The 16,270-nt window shown below is 38.6% G+C and overlaps 2 protein-coding genes across 3 annotated transcripts in view; one reads left to right on the plus strand and one right to left on the minus strand.

Moving 5' to 3' along the window:
- LOC124159431 (TNF receptor-associated factor 4) overlaps positions 1-3,599 on the plus strand; it is a 736,683-nt gene extending 733,084 nt beyond the window's left edge. For both annotated transcript variants that reach the window (XM_046535238.1, XM_046535239.1), the window contains 4 exons: positions 225-366; positions 837-955; positions 1,394-1,549; positions 2,346-3,599. In XM_046535238.1, the coding sequence (XP_046391194.1) occupies positions 225-366; positions 837-955; positions 1,394-1,549; positions 2,346-2,543 (615 nt within the window). In that variant the 3' untranslated portion in view covers positions 2,544-3,599. The remainder of the gene's footprint in view (positions 1-224; positions 367-836; positions 956-1,393; positions 1,550-2,345) is intronic.
- Positions 3,430-11,940, minus strand: LOC124159432 (probable DNA replication complex GINS protein PSF2). Its single transcript, XM_046535240.1, has 3 exons — positions 11,608-11,940; positions 11,238-11,508; positions 3,430-4,127 (listed from the first exon to the last, which is right to left on the minus strand). Exons 1-3 carry the CDS (start codon positions 11,853-11,855, stop codon positions 4,083-4,085), a joined length of 564 nt encoding a protein of 187 aa, XP_046391196.1. The 5' UTR covers positions 11,856-11,940; the 3' UTR covers positions 3,430-4,082.
- Between the last annotated feature and the right edge of the window lie 4,330 nt (positions 11,941-16,270).

Raw genomic sequence — 16,270 nt, forward strand, 5'->3', positions numbered from 1 at the left:
TTTTTAAATGCATTTTAAGAGCTTTCCTTCCAAAATGATAAAAATGTCAGTAATAGCAAAGTTACATTTTAAGTAGTTTCAAGTTTACACCATTAAATGTTCTTTGCTGAATAAAATTTTTCCATTATTCAAAGAAAATTATTTACTTGACCGCATGAGAGTTCTTGAAATTTGTCTCTTAGCTACTCAGGAAATTAATGAGTGTATCTTCTCCTCCATCACAGGGTCCCCGTCATGCAGTCGAGAAGCACCTGGAGGAGGGAACCAAGCAGCACCTTCTGCTGATGTGTGGTGTCGTCTCCAAGCAACAGCACCAAATCTCCAGTCTCAAGGGTGCCCTGGGAAGGCTCTCTCTAAATCACACTGGTGAGTTAGTCCATCCATACTCATAACATTCTCCCTACTCCCCTCCTCCACCCCAAATATATTTATTGATAGCAAGTCTCACTCATAACTCTACAGTCACTCATTCAATGAAAGCCAACAGAGCTAGTATTTTCTACCTAGACTGCAACCAAATCTGTTGTCTTGATGATACATTATTTAATTTACAGCAATATGGTAGTACATATTAATCACTTAAAACCTAAAATTAATCAAAGAGCAAGCAAGTTTTGCTCTCAAACTATCCTTTCTGAAAAAGCCAAAACCAGACTCCCACTTACTCCAAAAATTAAACTTCACATTTCAGATGTACCAATAATATGAATTTACAAATCAGGACAATCTGAATAGATATCGGTTGATAGAAAAAAATTCTTCAAAGCATCTGATTCAGAAGTCGGAAGATTTGTAATTTATGTGTAATTAAATTTACATATTTTCTTCTCCTGCAGGCACTCTTATTTGGAGGGTAACTGACTTTGCATCCAAGATGGCCGAGGCTAAGACCAAAGAAGGAATGGAGTTGGTGAGCGCACCATTCTACACTAGTCAATATGGTTACAAGCTTCAGGTGAGTACTCCCAACTGCACTATAATAATTAGCTGCAATACACCCTGATATTATATCACATAAACTACATTTCCCTTAAAATGATTGAAATATATACTTAATTCACAATCATGGATCATCTTTTGTCCCTCAGAACTTTAGTTCATGCAGTTACTAGCAAGAGCAATAGTTTTTGTATCAATTTTGTTTGATATTGTTTTTTACTTTTATTTCTGTTTGTATCTTTTGACAATGTCTATTGTGATTTACATAATTTAACGACAAATAAACTGATTGATTGATTAATCGTGATACGCTGATAGAATGGAGTGCTCTTTCCTCCATTCATTATTACTAATGCATGCATCTTGTACCTATTAACTTTGTCTAATATTAAGGAAGTGATGCAATTGTTTCATTGCCACAGCTCTCATGATAAAAATTTATTCCAACCCCTAGGCCTCCCTCTTCCTCAACGGGAATGGTGCAGGTGATGGAACACACATGTCAGTCTACATCAAGATCCTCCCAGGAGAATACGACGCCTTATTGAGATGGCCCTTCGCCCACTCTGTCTCTTTCACCCTCTTCGATCAGACCAACGTCCCGGAGAAGGTGAGTTCCGTTTCCTTGAATTAAATCTTGTGTGCATGGTACTCCTTGTATCACCCTGAACAAAATCTTTCCTTACCACTACAGCAAAATGTTCAACACCCCACAAAATTTATAATACGATAGTAAACTCACAATTCCACTAAGTCCATACACTTGTTATTGTTATGGTTTCTCAATACACCATTGGAATTGACAAGCTCTTTAAATGTTTTGTCCTTTATCTAATGTATTACAATATTATAACAAACAAATACATAATTCTTTTTAGTACAATTAATAAAAATGAGGTTGATATATAAAATAGTATGTACTTTTTTTTCATCAAGTACAACAAAATTCTTAAATTTACGTTGGCACTTTTCACTAATACTACTAAACTTCTGGGCCACTATGATATGCAAAGGCCCCATTCAAAATAAAATCAAGTTGGGGATAGATTAATGAGGTGACCTGCCAAAAATCTTTGCGATGTGCATTCAATTCTATGTACCTCTGATTCTATTAAACACTTGAAAATAAAGGCAGGAAAGAAGAAGAATTTATATTCAGACACAAAGCATTCCCAAAGGCATTATTGCATTACTCAGCCAGTCAATCGATTGTTTGTCATCATTCTTCTGAAGCCTTACATTTTCAGTATCTTTCAGTATCGTTACCCTATACTCTACAACTACAGATCAACCAATCATGGGCTCACACACAGACCATGTGGTAGACACACTCGGTCACTGAAAGCATAGCCCTGACAAGATAAATATCCTGTTTGCTGATTGTCCCATTTCTTTCATTCTTCCAGGCTTGCAGCATAGTTGAGAGCTTCATTCCTGATCCCACATGGAAGAACTTCCAACGCCCAAGCAGAGAGCCTGACTCCCTTGGATTTGGCTTCCCAAGGTTCATTCCCCACGAGACCCTCAAGAGGAGGCATTACATCAAGGACGACACGCTATTTCTCAGGGTCAAAGTTGACCCTAGCAAGATAGTAGCCGTGTAAAGAGGAAAGGAAGAGGATATTCAAGAAACAGAAGCCCACAAACAGTGATATTAATTGTATAAAAAAAGTGCACAGCCATAGGGATCAGCGTGAGGTTTGATCTCTTTTGCACTGAAGTAGTCAGAAAAGAAAGATACATTTGGATGATGAGAGAGAGAGAGGAGGAGCTGCTGAGCTACAACAAACGCTTCCCCCTCCTAAAGCTAGGAAGTGCCCATATATATTTTATTTAAACCCACGGCACGCCATACCATTGTATATAATGTGTAAATGTATAAAATAAAATTAACATATATATTATGACACAAAAAAGCCAAAATCTACTCATTTGCATAGGATACTGTTGGACGTCGATTGTTTTGTGTTAATGTGACCGTCATAGAGAATAGTAATTCATTTCGGTGTTTCCCCGATTTCGAGGAAACATCTACTGCTAGACCGCCAAAAAGCAGGCACCTCACTAACTCACCCACTTGCAATGTGAAGCTGTGTTAATGGCTGTGCTAGTTAGGAAAAATGTTTGCAACATTGCATTTTGAAGTATTGTCAAGGGCATCGGAAATAAACGTACATTTTCAAGCATGCTCTGGAGGCACTTGGCCTGATTACGGGCTCAAAGATTGAGAAAAGAATTTAAAATCAGATGCAAAACACTCCCAGAGGCATTATTGCGTCAGACTGACTTGAATACAATGCAAGTTGCTGATAGATTAATGAGGTGACCTCCCAAAAATCTTGAATATAAAGAATTTATTTGCAATGTAAGCCCAAACTTGTTGTAAAAAAATTTAAAAGAGTGCTGCACACTCAATTCCACATACCTTTCATTCCATCAAACACTTACAAGTAAATGCATGCAGTGGAAAAAGGAACTGAAACCAGGAAATACTATAAAAAGTGTTTAATTATATACGTGTGTAAACAGACACAATGTATAAATTTACAAAATCGACAAGAATACTATCTCTTGTTAAACATGTCTCTGTGAATACATAATGATATTGTAATAGATGCTATCTAATACAATAAAATATACAAAAATGCCTTTCAAAAATACTTCTCTAAGAAGTGTTATTGCTAACTTATGTGAGTGGTTAAGGCTACAACAATGAAGATACTTCAATGTGAAAAATAAAGCAGGTACTACATATTGAGGAACATCTCAACAAACAACAATGATATGATACGTAAATTCACGGCAGAACTACTTCATTGAAGCATTCAATTACCGTGAGTGCTAATTACAGTTTGACCAAATCACTTTTGAGGTGGTATTCAACTACATCCAAAGCCACGTTATCACAATGTTCACAGACACCACTGTAGGTGAGTTACTAGGTATATCAACTATTACTGTAAGTGGCCCCTCTAAAAACAGCTAGGAAATAGCAAACACAATTCTTGAATAACACATACCATTACCATGAAAAGGAAATGGTAATCACTGTATAGAATACATGTCCTTACATGGCACAGTGACGTCCACAACAGAAATTATAGTGATGAACAGGAAATGAAACAGCAACTAAAACACACCCATCACTGTGAGAAGTCCTGGGAGGCTGATGCCCTAGGCTGCGTGTTCTGTGTCAAAAAGAATTGATACAAAATTATTACAAATATATATTAAGTACTCAATAAGACAATAAGATCTGGAAACTATCTACTAAACGTAAACTTTGGCAACGCATATTACCGTTGACAAAAACATTTACAGCCGTATTTGGAGAAGGTGATTGACAGCTTAGGTCAAATGCTTAGTAGGCGTGAGTATCGAAGGCTAACTGAGGAAGAGTGGACATCTAAACTTCCCATCGATGGATGGAGTGCTACACTTGAAATGCCCATCACACCACACTTAAGTTAGGATTAGAAAACCTCTGAAAAAGATGTAATCTTTGCAAGCAATACCAGGATTTCTCCTTAATGGCATCATGGACATTCTTTGCTACAAGCAATGGAATATCCCCATGTGATGGAATTGGTGGTATTGTAAAGCATTTAGTTGCCCGAGAGAGCCTCCAGAGATGTTCGGGAAATGCCTTAACCCTTTCGCTGCTACAAGCGGAAATACCCGCAAAAAACATTATGGTTATTGCCTGTGACATGCGGGGATATTCCACGACTTTCAAAAAACTTTTCCTTTCAACACGACATGCAGGTAAATATCTACGTTTTCGAAAAACCCTCCCTTCGGTCGTAGGTGCTGTCATCTGCTCGAAATTCTAGCGGAACTACGTCCATTCGTGCGGCGACATTCAGCGACGTCAAATAAATGATTCAATTCATTTTTTTCTGGATAATAGGCAAAATAATGGAACCGATGAAAAATCTATTGAAGCAGCAAAAGGGTTAAACACATTGAAGTGTATTATTTAAATAATTTTATTTAAATTAGAATTTCCATTTATCCTCTAATGCACAGTAAGAGCCTAATGTATTTTGATACCAATTTTTCCATAAACTAAACACTTGAAAAATGGGTAAATTCCAGGAAAAAAGCATCATTTCACATTTCTGAGCCATTTGGATTTTTTTACCCTCAGCTGCCACAAGCCAAGTATTGCTATTAAAAAAAATTGTATGAACAAGAGCCACATTCACTAGACTACATGTTTGGTCTTAGATTTACTGACCAATATTTCAAATATATCCTCATGAAGGTATGGATACACTTATACTTATTATCTTACAGTACGTGTCCAAAATCCCTCTCACAGGGGCAGAAAAAAAAGTAAAACCTGAAATACTCATAGTGGCAGTCAAAACACCACCATTTTTATTTCACAGTATATTGGAGCACATATTAACCTTCAATTTAAAAAAAAATTGGATGAGTTAACTGCTCTGCCTTTTGGTGATAATTCTGAAAATATGAAGTAATGTTTTTGAGCTAAAAAAATCGGTTAATTAACAACTGTTGACATCATTTTGGCCAACATAACAATGCAAGGGGAATAAAAGACATTACTATGGAAGCTATGTACTTGGATAGACAAGGGGTCAAAATTTCATTCAAATATGTTATGTGGTTTCTGAGTTATGAATTTTTACCCTGTGCCCTGCACTCTGGAATTTGACTCCCTTTAGCGCCACTTCTGAGCAAACATCTCAAACTTTGACTCCTCATATCTTGCAAACTATGAGAGTGAGAGAAGAAATATTTTACATGGGTCATTAGATAGTAGGTGATAGTAGCTAGTGACAAAAATTTCATTAAAATCCGAGTCGGTGGGTGCCATGCCTGGGTGAACTGACATGGAATGACCCATGTGTTCTAGCAATTCACCGCTTTACACAACGCAATTTTTACTGCGCCTTCGCACGTACGTCAGATTGCGCAATTCCGTGTACCGTGTAAAACGGCCTTAAGAGCTCTAAGCACTTAAGCAGCATTTTGGTATATAATAAAAAGGGTAATTGAGACTTGGAGCTCACCGCTAGTTAGGGAGAGCTACAGTCATGGCACTTCAACATTTCAAAGATAAGATGAAAGTCACAAGGCTGAATGGTTGGGTTTGTACATTGCGAGCTCAGAAATATCCCACTGACTAAACTTGAAAAGACATTGAGTTAATTTCCCATTATGAGAGCAAACATTGCCATGGATTAGAAAAAATCCAGACATCAGTATGCTTTTCTATTAACTTTGAATGACTATATAATAGCCGATAATAATTTTTCAAAATGAAAAAAGATCATTAATCATATTATCCAACTCCATGAACAACAAAGTGGACACTTCTTTTTAACCATGGTACTAATAACCTTGCCAATTAGCATGGCACTTCCAAAATTATGCAGCTGCAGCCACTTTCAAAAGTTTTAGGACAAGGTTTGTGGAAACAATTCTGATTTTTCAGGAAATTTAGTTTCTCTTGCTCCTTCAGTTGTCCTTTGCTACAAACTGCAAATATTTTACTTGTGGGTCAAGATATATGATGTCAGAGTGAGAAGTTACTTGCACATTTATCATTCTGTTTAGAATTATGGTGGATTAAATGACAATTTTGTATGCATTTATTGCGTACTTTCCCCGATTCATTTCCACGTCATCAACAAGGTTATTCGCTAGATAAGAATAAGAGAAGGACAGGGCTGAGAGTTCTGCTGACGTCAGTGCCGCCCTCCTCCCCCACTACTCCGGTGGATGGGGGAGGTTGGACGAGTATATTAATTGACAACCAATTCCGTAATTTCATTCATCGCCTGATGGTGCGCCCTGTAACGGTCGCGAAAGCTTGCACAACAAAACGCAACACGCAGCTGCACCCGGAAGCCGTTATCAACGGTTTCCCCGATTCACACTACTGGTTTGTATTTTACCAAATCAATAATATTGAGGATGCGAGAACATATAGTGATGTTTAATTAATTCTAGACTTATTTCTTCGCCGAGTAAAAACAGGAAGATTGAGCCTTTTCAAGCTTGCAGTTTATCCATCGTGAAATTGGTAAATAATGGCTTTGTGTACATTTGCTGTCAACCGAGGGGTTTCTTCATTTTTTATATTTCACATTTGTCAAAATTAACGCATTACGGATACGTTTGCTGTTATCGATAGCTGAAAATTCAAATTTGATTTAGCATTCAAACTGAAAAAACATCAGCAAATAGTGATGATTTATTATTAAAAACAAACTTACAAGATAATACAAATAAATATGACCAAGTTGGTAAAAATGGGCACCTATTACGATACAAAGCACTGCCAAAAGATAAATTCTGAGTGATGTAAATGTCACCCAATTCACTCACAATAGCTGCAAGAGACTCCGAGGCTATAAGCAAGGCTTAGGTTGCTTGAGCAATTGAGAATAGGGTAGTTTCCTTCATTAAAGAAAACGAAAAGCATTGATTGCGATTCGTTACCCACCATTAGTGTATTCAAAATATACAAATTATTTCGTTTTAGAAATAGCGGTTTAGACGAATGGCAATGGTCCATTTTTCTTCTCATTTGAAAAGGGCCAGATTGGCGCCCATGCGATGCCACTCCACGTGACGTCACAGGGACCTAGTTTCTATACGAGAAGATAGGAGTTATACATCGTCTGAGGTTACCAATGCATGCATGAGGTGCAGAGCTCAGGGAAACATGTCTTAATAATCACTCATTAAAACTGGCAAAGGTCGGAAAGTTTTCTTCATTTGATAAGGTATTAACAATCCTTATTTAAGACAAGCGCTACCAGCCAGCAGGGTACTCAGCTACCCGCTAGCAGCCTGCGTCGTATCAGTGCTAAGCCTCGCCTCAAGGTCACCTCACAGGGGGGCAGCGGGAACCAGAAATAAGTCTCACGGAGAGATTTCCCGGCGTTCATACTTACGCGTCGTGTTTTCGCACGCTTGAAAATTTTCACTTTTCATTTAATCGCGAAAAATAGATATCGTCATTTAAAAATCTAAATGCGTGAAATACGTACTCCAGGTGTAATAATCTTTCGATTTGGGCAATAAAAAAATAATAGGAAACCACCCTATTTATATCTTCAACAACGACACAGAGAACAACATTTTAGAATCACACTTTATTTCAATGTCTGACAGAAAAGATAAATTAAGAGTGATATTTTGCTGAATGGATGGGTATGGGAATTGTTCTTCCCCTGTACAATAAATGATTTAATAAATGCTAGGTGTAATTTCATCAGAGCATTTACTTTTTATGTGTAAACAGCTGATGTCCTAACACCTGGCCACAAGTCTATTGAAGCAGCTTGAGGAATGGTACACAGATGTGGATGAATCTCTAGCCATGAGCATTAAGAGACAGTGGAAACAAAATTTATCTACATATTCCATCTTCCAACCATATATCACGGAAAATCAGTCTTTGGGCATACTACATTGAACAACTTAGTATTTATATATATCTTATCACTCAGAAAACTTATCATTTATATTTAAACTTAACATTTCATAAAGCCTTTGAGGATATGCAAAGGATGAACATTTTGGCCTGTCTCAATTAACTTTGCTGAGCTCATCAAGCAACCATTAGCATTCTTAATAATCACATTTTACACATTGTGCAGAGCCAAATAAATTTAAATTGTTCTTTTACCGGCAAAGTAGTTGCGAAAAAAGGAAAGATTGTTTCTTCACGATTCTGAAACAGGATATTTGAGGACCTTTGACCAATATACTTTTAATGTTCTGAAAAAATGTTTGTCGCAATAAATACAGTTCTAAAACAATCTGCAATATATCACGTGGAGTGGCATCACATAGGTGCCAATCTGGCCTTTTTGAAATGAGGTTAAATTGACCATTAACATTCGTCTAAACTGAGATTTCTAAAACCAAATAATTTGTATATTAAGAATACAGTAATGGTGGGTAACGAGTCGCAATCAATGCCTTTTGTTTTCTTTGATTAAGGAAACTAACCTATTACCCAAAACCACACCCGGTGAAAAAGTCTGAGAAAAATTCCTTCGATCTATATGCCAGGAAATTCTTAAAGTCTATTTTAAATATTTATATATTAAGACAGTCTTTTACCTAACTCCGAGGAAGGTGGTAATGCCACCGAAAATTTAGTTATTTATGTGAGTTTTTAATCTTCATCTTGTGTGTTCTGTGATACTGCCCATCCTAGGGTTTTTTACGTTATATATCTATAAAGTAGGTAATTTATATTTTAAACCACAAAAGTTCCACTCAATAAAAATGAAAGACTTGTCTTACATGCACTATTTGTCAAGACAAAACCAGAGAATCAAACGAGTGACAAGGAAAATTCTTCATTTTCAGCTCTAACTTCTCTGAGTACCAGAGGCAGATCTACAGAGAGGCTAGACAGGGCTATGCCCCCCCCCCCTTGTTTTCCAATCCACACTAGATATAATTGGAAAAAAATGTTAGGACCCCTACCATGCTGGGAGGTTACCCACTAGGTCCCCTTGTCGCTATCCAGCAGAGGTGCTGGGCACCTTATTTTGTTCAATTACTATTGCAATGGTACAAACAAGACAATAACAGACTTAACTGGCATATGAAGAGGCGATTAAAAAAAAGTCTGACCTAAATAATATACATGGGACTGGATAAAATCTTAACCCCTATGCAGGTCTGAACACCAACTGGACAGGTTTATAATGAGAGTATCTATAGACAGTCAAGTGACATGTACTAACTGTGGAAATCCGCTGCCAGTATCTATTTGCTTGATTTGTATAATGACCAACGACTATCGCCTTCTGCTAAAATTCAAAATCAGGTCAACAATGGGTAATGAAACATATATAAGCTCGGGACGAGAACGGTTTCCTCCCATTCTCTTGATAACACTCCCAGTAGGAGGAGTGAAAGGTTGAGTGAAAATGTTACCCACGCAGCAATACCCGAGAACCACCACTAGCATTGACATGTACTAACACTTGAATGCAGTAATGTAAAACTATTGCCACCTTTAGCATAAGATGTATCCATAGATTTCAGGATAAAGAAATTGTTGGTAAAAATATCCAGGAGATGGTTAAGAGTGAAAATAAGAATTAGGTTGCCACTAACAATGAATGTAAGTATGGAGTTCCACAGCGTACTTTGAAGAAAATGGAAAAAGGAACTTAAACCAAGGACATAATACGACCAGAAAAAAGATAAATGTATCCTATCTCTTCTTTTAATTCAAAACCAACCCTTGCCCTTCCTCAGTACCATGACATTCTCCATAATTGGAGACTGATCTTCGTTATGTGATGAGACATCACTACTAATGTGGGTAGAGGTGAAAATATTTGCAGAATAATGGTAAAATGATTTTAGTAGCAGCATTAACAACAGTGAAAATTGTTAGTTCACAACAAATAAGATTTCAAAATTTTGTCCTAAAAAATAATCACAAATTTCTCAATTAGAGTACAAATAGAAAATAATGAAGCTACACGATACACTAGATGTGGTTGCAGAGAAAATCGACACTGGCAGCAGATTTCCACAATTAAAATCAACATGGTTCCAGTAACAAGAGTCATTATCCGGTGCGAGATAAGATATCCACGAGCAAGACAGATGACATATTAAGCAATTATGTTTCGTAAAATAAAGGTAAAGTACAACTATTCATTAATTACTATAAACTAACAACTCTCCACTACATACAAGCAGAATTTGTAGCCAACAGAGAACATTTTCCTTATCACCCCAGCCGAGCCTCATTGAATTCGCATAATTTTCTGTACATAAACCTAAATTGTATGCTTTTTTCTATTCATAAACCCTTCATCCGATCCATGCTATTCCCATAACATGATTTTTAATTTTATCTGTAACTGTGTACACTAATCATCATCACTGAGGAATGCCAAAGCGTAAACTTAGCTGTCTGTACTTGAGATCATCGACTTTCATTTACGAAAATAAAGTAAGAAATTGCCACAGACAGAAAACCAATGAGAAGGAATAAACCAACTCTTAATTAAGTAAACTCATTTTCCACCTCTTTATAAGGGCAAAAAAGGTATGAAATCAAATGAAATTCAATAAGCGTCTACGTTCTTATCACAAATTAAGTATATGATCAATAATAATCAACAAATCTCCTTCAATGATATGAATTTACAAATACTATGCTGCTGACACCATGCACAATTTACTTATTCAAATGTCAATGCTTCAATTTAAACCAAAATTTAATCATCAATTCAAATGCTAAGAAAATAAGAAAAATTCCAACATATACATACCCTTCGAAGTCGTTGCAGCTGATCTAAGGCATGAGGTAAAAGCGGTCTGACACTATTCAATTCCATCAATGTCAAGTGATCGAGACGAGCATGGGTCCCACCACTTTTAATAAACACATCGACTGAAGCACGCAGCTTTGACATCCTCATATCCCAGAGATCTTTCAAAGCTGTCCTTATTTCGTCCGCACGCGGTACGTCCTCCCCACAAGTGCTAAGAATAAGTTGAGCTTCAGCCATGTAATGCTCACTGGGCATTTTAGTGAAAAATCTGCCAAAAAATGTAAAGGGAATTCCGTGCGATTCAATTAAAACAGAACAAAATCCTGATTAAAGCTAATTCTTCATAGTAAAGCAATAACAAACATACCGTGATGCTGATTCCTCTTCTTTGACTTGTTCTAATTTTTCTACATCCATCCAATCGGGCACTAGTATACGACATTTCTGTCGTTGACGAAGATTCACCGCCATCCAAATAGGGACTTTGACTGGAAGACCAGCTCGGAAAGGGCCTACTTCTCCAGATATGAGGTAAACTCTATCGAAATTGAAATTAGGAACTATTTCCACCATTAGTTTCTCCGCGAGAAACTCAACTTCTGCAGGGTCCATCATTTTTAACCGAATTAATTGGACACCATATGCTTTCGTTCATCACATCACAATCGCGCCTTTTCCCAACATCAACACCACTACCAGTGCCGTCTATCGGACAACGGCCGTATAACTAACGAATTGGAGAACAATTGACATACGTAATCCAAATAATTTACTTCGTTCACATTCTTTGTTATTAAGGTTGCCTTTCCATGAGTTTTTAGTTTTTATCGTTCTCATTTTATATTTAAAAAATACATATAATTGATTCCGTGAACAAACTTCTGAACCTGGGTTCGAGTTTGGTGGAGCGCGCCTCTGCGACGGCTCGAGCACGCTCAGCGCAGTTTTGATAATACACTCCTGCTGTCTCATGTGGGCCTGCTACAATTGAGGGAATTGGTGTCTGTCACTGTCACAAGGACTCGTTGACGAGATTTCGCTCCACCCCTTCCGCGCTGGTGAGGGCTCCTTTCGACATAAGGAAGATATTCCTACTGATTGTGCGCCCTCACATTCCCGATAGCGCCTTCTCTTTATATCTCTTTCATCCCCTCATCAACGCGACAAGAATTGTGAGAATAGGTTTCAGAGTTCAATTAGTATTATAGAAGGTTCAGCACGACTGAGGATGCAATTTCTCTGCAATTGAGAAGCTACGGCATTCCCGTCATTTCTAGCGTCTTGCGATATCACTCAGAGAGTCGTCTGCCGCTGAGCTGCCAGCGTCAGTCTTGGCTGGTCTTGGATATCGATTGAAAGCTTTGAAGAGTGCGTTCGCACCGAATACACTCCATTGGCGTGGCTTGTTGGGGGAATTTTTGGTCGGCCCAGGGGGATGACACGGCTGTGGACGAAAAAAGCCGTCCCGAACTGTTAACCTCCTGTGCTATTCTCATCTCCTAACCTCGTAAGAAACGCGAGGGTGCACCACAAGCGTCGGGGACACCGATGAAAGAAAGCGAAAAGAAACGAACGAAGACAGACGCGGCAAAGGACACAAAAAAAGGCGTCTTAGGCCCTTTAGTGGCACGACGTCTTCCGGCCCTTGAGTCGCGCTGAAATTCCTTCTCTAAGGGCAGCACCTATCCTTCCCTCCCTCCCCCTCGCAATGGACGCCGCGGCGCGCCGGCCCAAGCGAGATAGCTAAGGGGGTTCTCCACCCTCCTAACAAACAGCGTTCAGTAAAAACAATATGCGTGTCCCTCCCTTCGCCTATCGCGCCGATACTAATTTTCCCCAAATGATTGAGCGCCGTATCCCAATGTCGGGTGAAACGCTTATTAAAATTTCGTGAGAAGGGGATGAATGCTATCGAAAAACCCTTTCGAGCGATCGGCCCGCAATGTGGGAGGAGCGACGCGGCTGACTCCGCCCAAAGCCCCTCCCTCGAATTGACTCCGCCCACCTTGTAGAGGGGGGGGAGATACAGAGAGCTTCGCTTGTTCTTGCCGTCTTTTTTTTCGGAACCGGTCTAGCGCACTGAGAAATGTGTCCGACAGTACGCTACCTCCTCGAGTTCGTGTTAGCCCGTTCCGTTGGGAGCCACAAATGCTATGATGTATATCGAAAATATCCTTTCCCTCCCTTTAACGACGTCGCTAAGCGAATACTTATCGACACCGAAGCTTTGGCTTGAGCTCGGGGGACGAAGTATCGTCCGCTTTCCTCAGCGCAATGAAGACATTCTTCAGGGGAAAAAAAATACATACGTTCAGTGTTGGGATTCCATAACTCTTGCAATATGAGGAAAATGCTCAGCGTAAAAGACTCTTGCTATATAGCGTCTTTGTAGAGCAATTCTCCGATATTTCTTCCTGCATTGCTTTCATAGAAGAAATTACATTTTTTTATTTGACCATCATCAAACGTATTCCGTTCGAGGTCATTTCTGGGTTCATCACAAAGAGCTAAAGTAAGCTCTATGATCCATCATCATGGATGTTTTGGTATAAATAATTATACTTAACTTTCTAAAGTGATTCTGCTCTCGGAGGGATTTACTTTTAGACATTCCTACTGAAGAATTACGCGAACTGTGAAACTTCAATTGATAAAGGCTGCCACTGGCTCGTCATTTTTACATTGTGATGCGAAATGGTGAAGTCAAAATTCAAAAATTTTTACGCAACACAGGGTGCACGTTTTTTTATTCCAGTATAAGTGTTCCTCTGGAAAAATTTAATTTGAATTAATGTATTAATTGCCGGCCTCGGTGGCACCGGGGTAAAGTCTCCGACTGCTAACCTTGAGGGCGCGGGTTCGAATCCCGCCTGGGTGGCTTGACTACCATCCAGGGCATGGATGTTTGTGAATGTCTAACAAGTTAATTGTAAGAGAGGACAATGCTGTCCTAAATTCGCTTGTATAATAAAGACAAATTATTATTATTATTATTTTTGTAAAAAAAATGAAAAAAATAATCTAGGGTAGCTAAAGTATGTAACAGGAACCATCTCATAACAAACCGTTGGTAAAATAAGCAATCCCCAACTATTCTACAGAAAAATGAACTCGGAAGTCGACTCTGATAAGACGCTCAGCACAATATGATGTAACAGTATACTTAGTAATTGATTATTGGTTTTCGGGCAACTTCCGCGACGACTCATCGTCGGTGGCCGACAGTTTGGAAGAACTGTCGTCCACCAAATAATGAGTCGACGCGGAATAAACCCAGAAACCAATCATCAATTAAATCATCGCGGAAGCCTCCGTATTATGTATTTAGTACTTCTTCGGAAGATATTACATGCTAGCGAGGGATAAGAGTGAGAAACACAGTATCCTACGTTACTTTTTCCTCGTGGTACTTGGTAAATATGTTGAAGACTCAATTTATTGACGAAAAAATAAGTTTTGCTTCATTAAAACACCGGAGTATTCCACATTTGTATATATTTTTACTTGCAATTCTAAAATATAAGCGTAATTAATCTAAAACCAGTGACGTCATGGCAAAATTAGCAGAGCCGGAACGCACTTTTCTTAATTTCTTTTAGAAGTGAAATATTACTCTGTGTATTCTTTTATTACAAGTTATTATTTACATTTTATAACAATTTTTTGCTTTGGTTACAAATGTATATATATTTGAAATTTTGAGGCAACACACTTGATATATGTTATTTGACTATTATGTCTTTCGTTTACCCGTGCCGGAACGGCGCGCCGCGGCGTTCCGACACCATGACACCCCTGTCTAAAACGCCATGAATGTAATCGATGCTTTTTCCTGATTGAGAACTTCGTCTCGAAGATGCACGTCGCGGGTACACAACGATGGCATAAAAGCTTTTGTCATATTTAGATGTCACGTTTGGAAATATATAGCAAGTTGCCATAACCTGAAATATTTCTCTTGCTGATCTACGCATTGGTTCTTGGAACGTGATCGGAGAGAGCCCTTTGCGAAATTTTGAGCTCGCTCATTGCAAAATGTCCGAAGGTAACGAGTCTTGCGATATTGTGCAATTTTTTTAATGAGAGTGAATGGGGAATTTCGCTGAGCTAGGGAGGAGGGGCAAGGAAGGTACAATCCCAATGTTCAAGGGAATTGAGGAAAGAGTAAATTTCGTGTGTTGACTGTTGAGGCACGCATACGTAAGTATCGCATTCCACAACTGGGCAGACCATCGTGTTGAGGAAGCGTATTTACGACTTGATTTATCCGACTTCAGTACAATCAGCTTGTATAGGAATTGACAATGCATGCTTTCTCGTTATTTCCTTAGCTCTGATCCTTACTCAGGATTCTGCATGACCTTGGTTAGATTGTATCCAATTTGATTTTTAACTTTCGCAACGACTTTCGACGATAATATTGAGTTGAATTCAGATTGATCTCTTCACCTGGGCAGTGGCGGATCCAGGATAGGGGACAAGTGGGTGCTAAGTGGGGGTTAAAATTCCAGCAGTAGGGGGGGTCGGAAAAAATTACCATTCTATCTATTAATAATAAAACGTTATTGTGCTTTTCCACAATTTAATTAATACGACCGGTTTCTTCGCAGAGGCGACACCATCAGGCACAGAAACCGTTATAATAACAGTTATTTTGTTCTTGTTTATCTGGTTGCTCACTCAGCTTCAGGGGAATCTCCCTGAAGAGATTCCCCTTGATTCAGGAGATTCCCCTGAAGCTGAGTGACGCTCCAACCCCAACGCAACCCTCCCCTACCAACGTAATAGCAACCAGATAAACAAGAACAAAATAACTGTTATTATAACGGTTTCTGTACCTGATGATGTCGCCTCTGCGACGAAACCGGTCGTATTAATTAAACCGTGTGGAAGAGTACAATAACGTTTTATTATTAAGAATGCATTTCACAAAGTAAAGCCAGAAACAATCGAGTTTATTCTATCTATTGTAAATTGGATACCCAGTGAGGGGGGCTGCAGCCCCATTAGCCCCAATGGTAGACTTGATC

Source organism: Ischnura elegans, chromosome 5 (assembly GCF_921293095.1).
Source record: "Ischnura elegans chromosome 5, ioIscEleg1.1, whole genome shotgun sequence".
Classification (NCBI taxonomy): Eukaryota; Metazoa; Arthropoda; class Insecta; order Odonata; family Coenagrionidae; genus Ischnura; species Ischnura elegans.

Bases quoted from the DNA above. Each gene is read 5' to 3' on its own strand.
- LOC124159432 (XM_046535240.1), bottom strand. From the start codon at position 11,855: ATGATGGACCCTGCAGAAGTTGAGTTTCTCGCGGAGAAACTAATGGTG. The intron at 11,509-11,607 runs GTATGTTTGTTA...ATTTTTTGGCAG, and splicing joins GAAGAGGAATCAGCATCACG to ATTTTTCACTAAAATGCCCA. The intron at 4,128-11,237 runs GTATGTATATGT...TTTTTGACACAG, and splicing joins AGCTGCAACGACTTCGAAGG to AACACGCAGCCTAGGGCATC.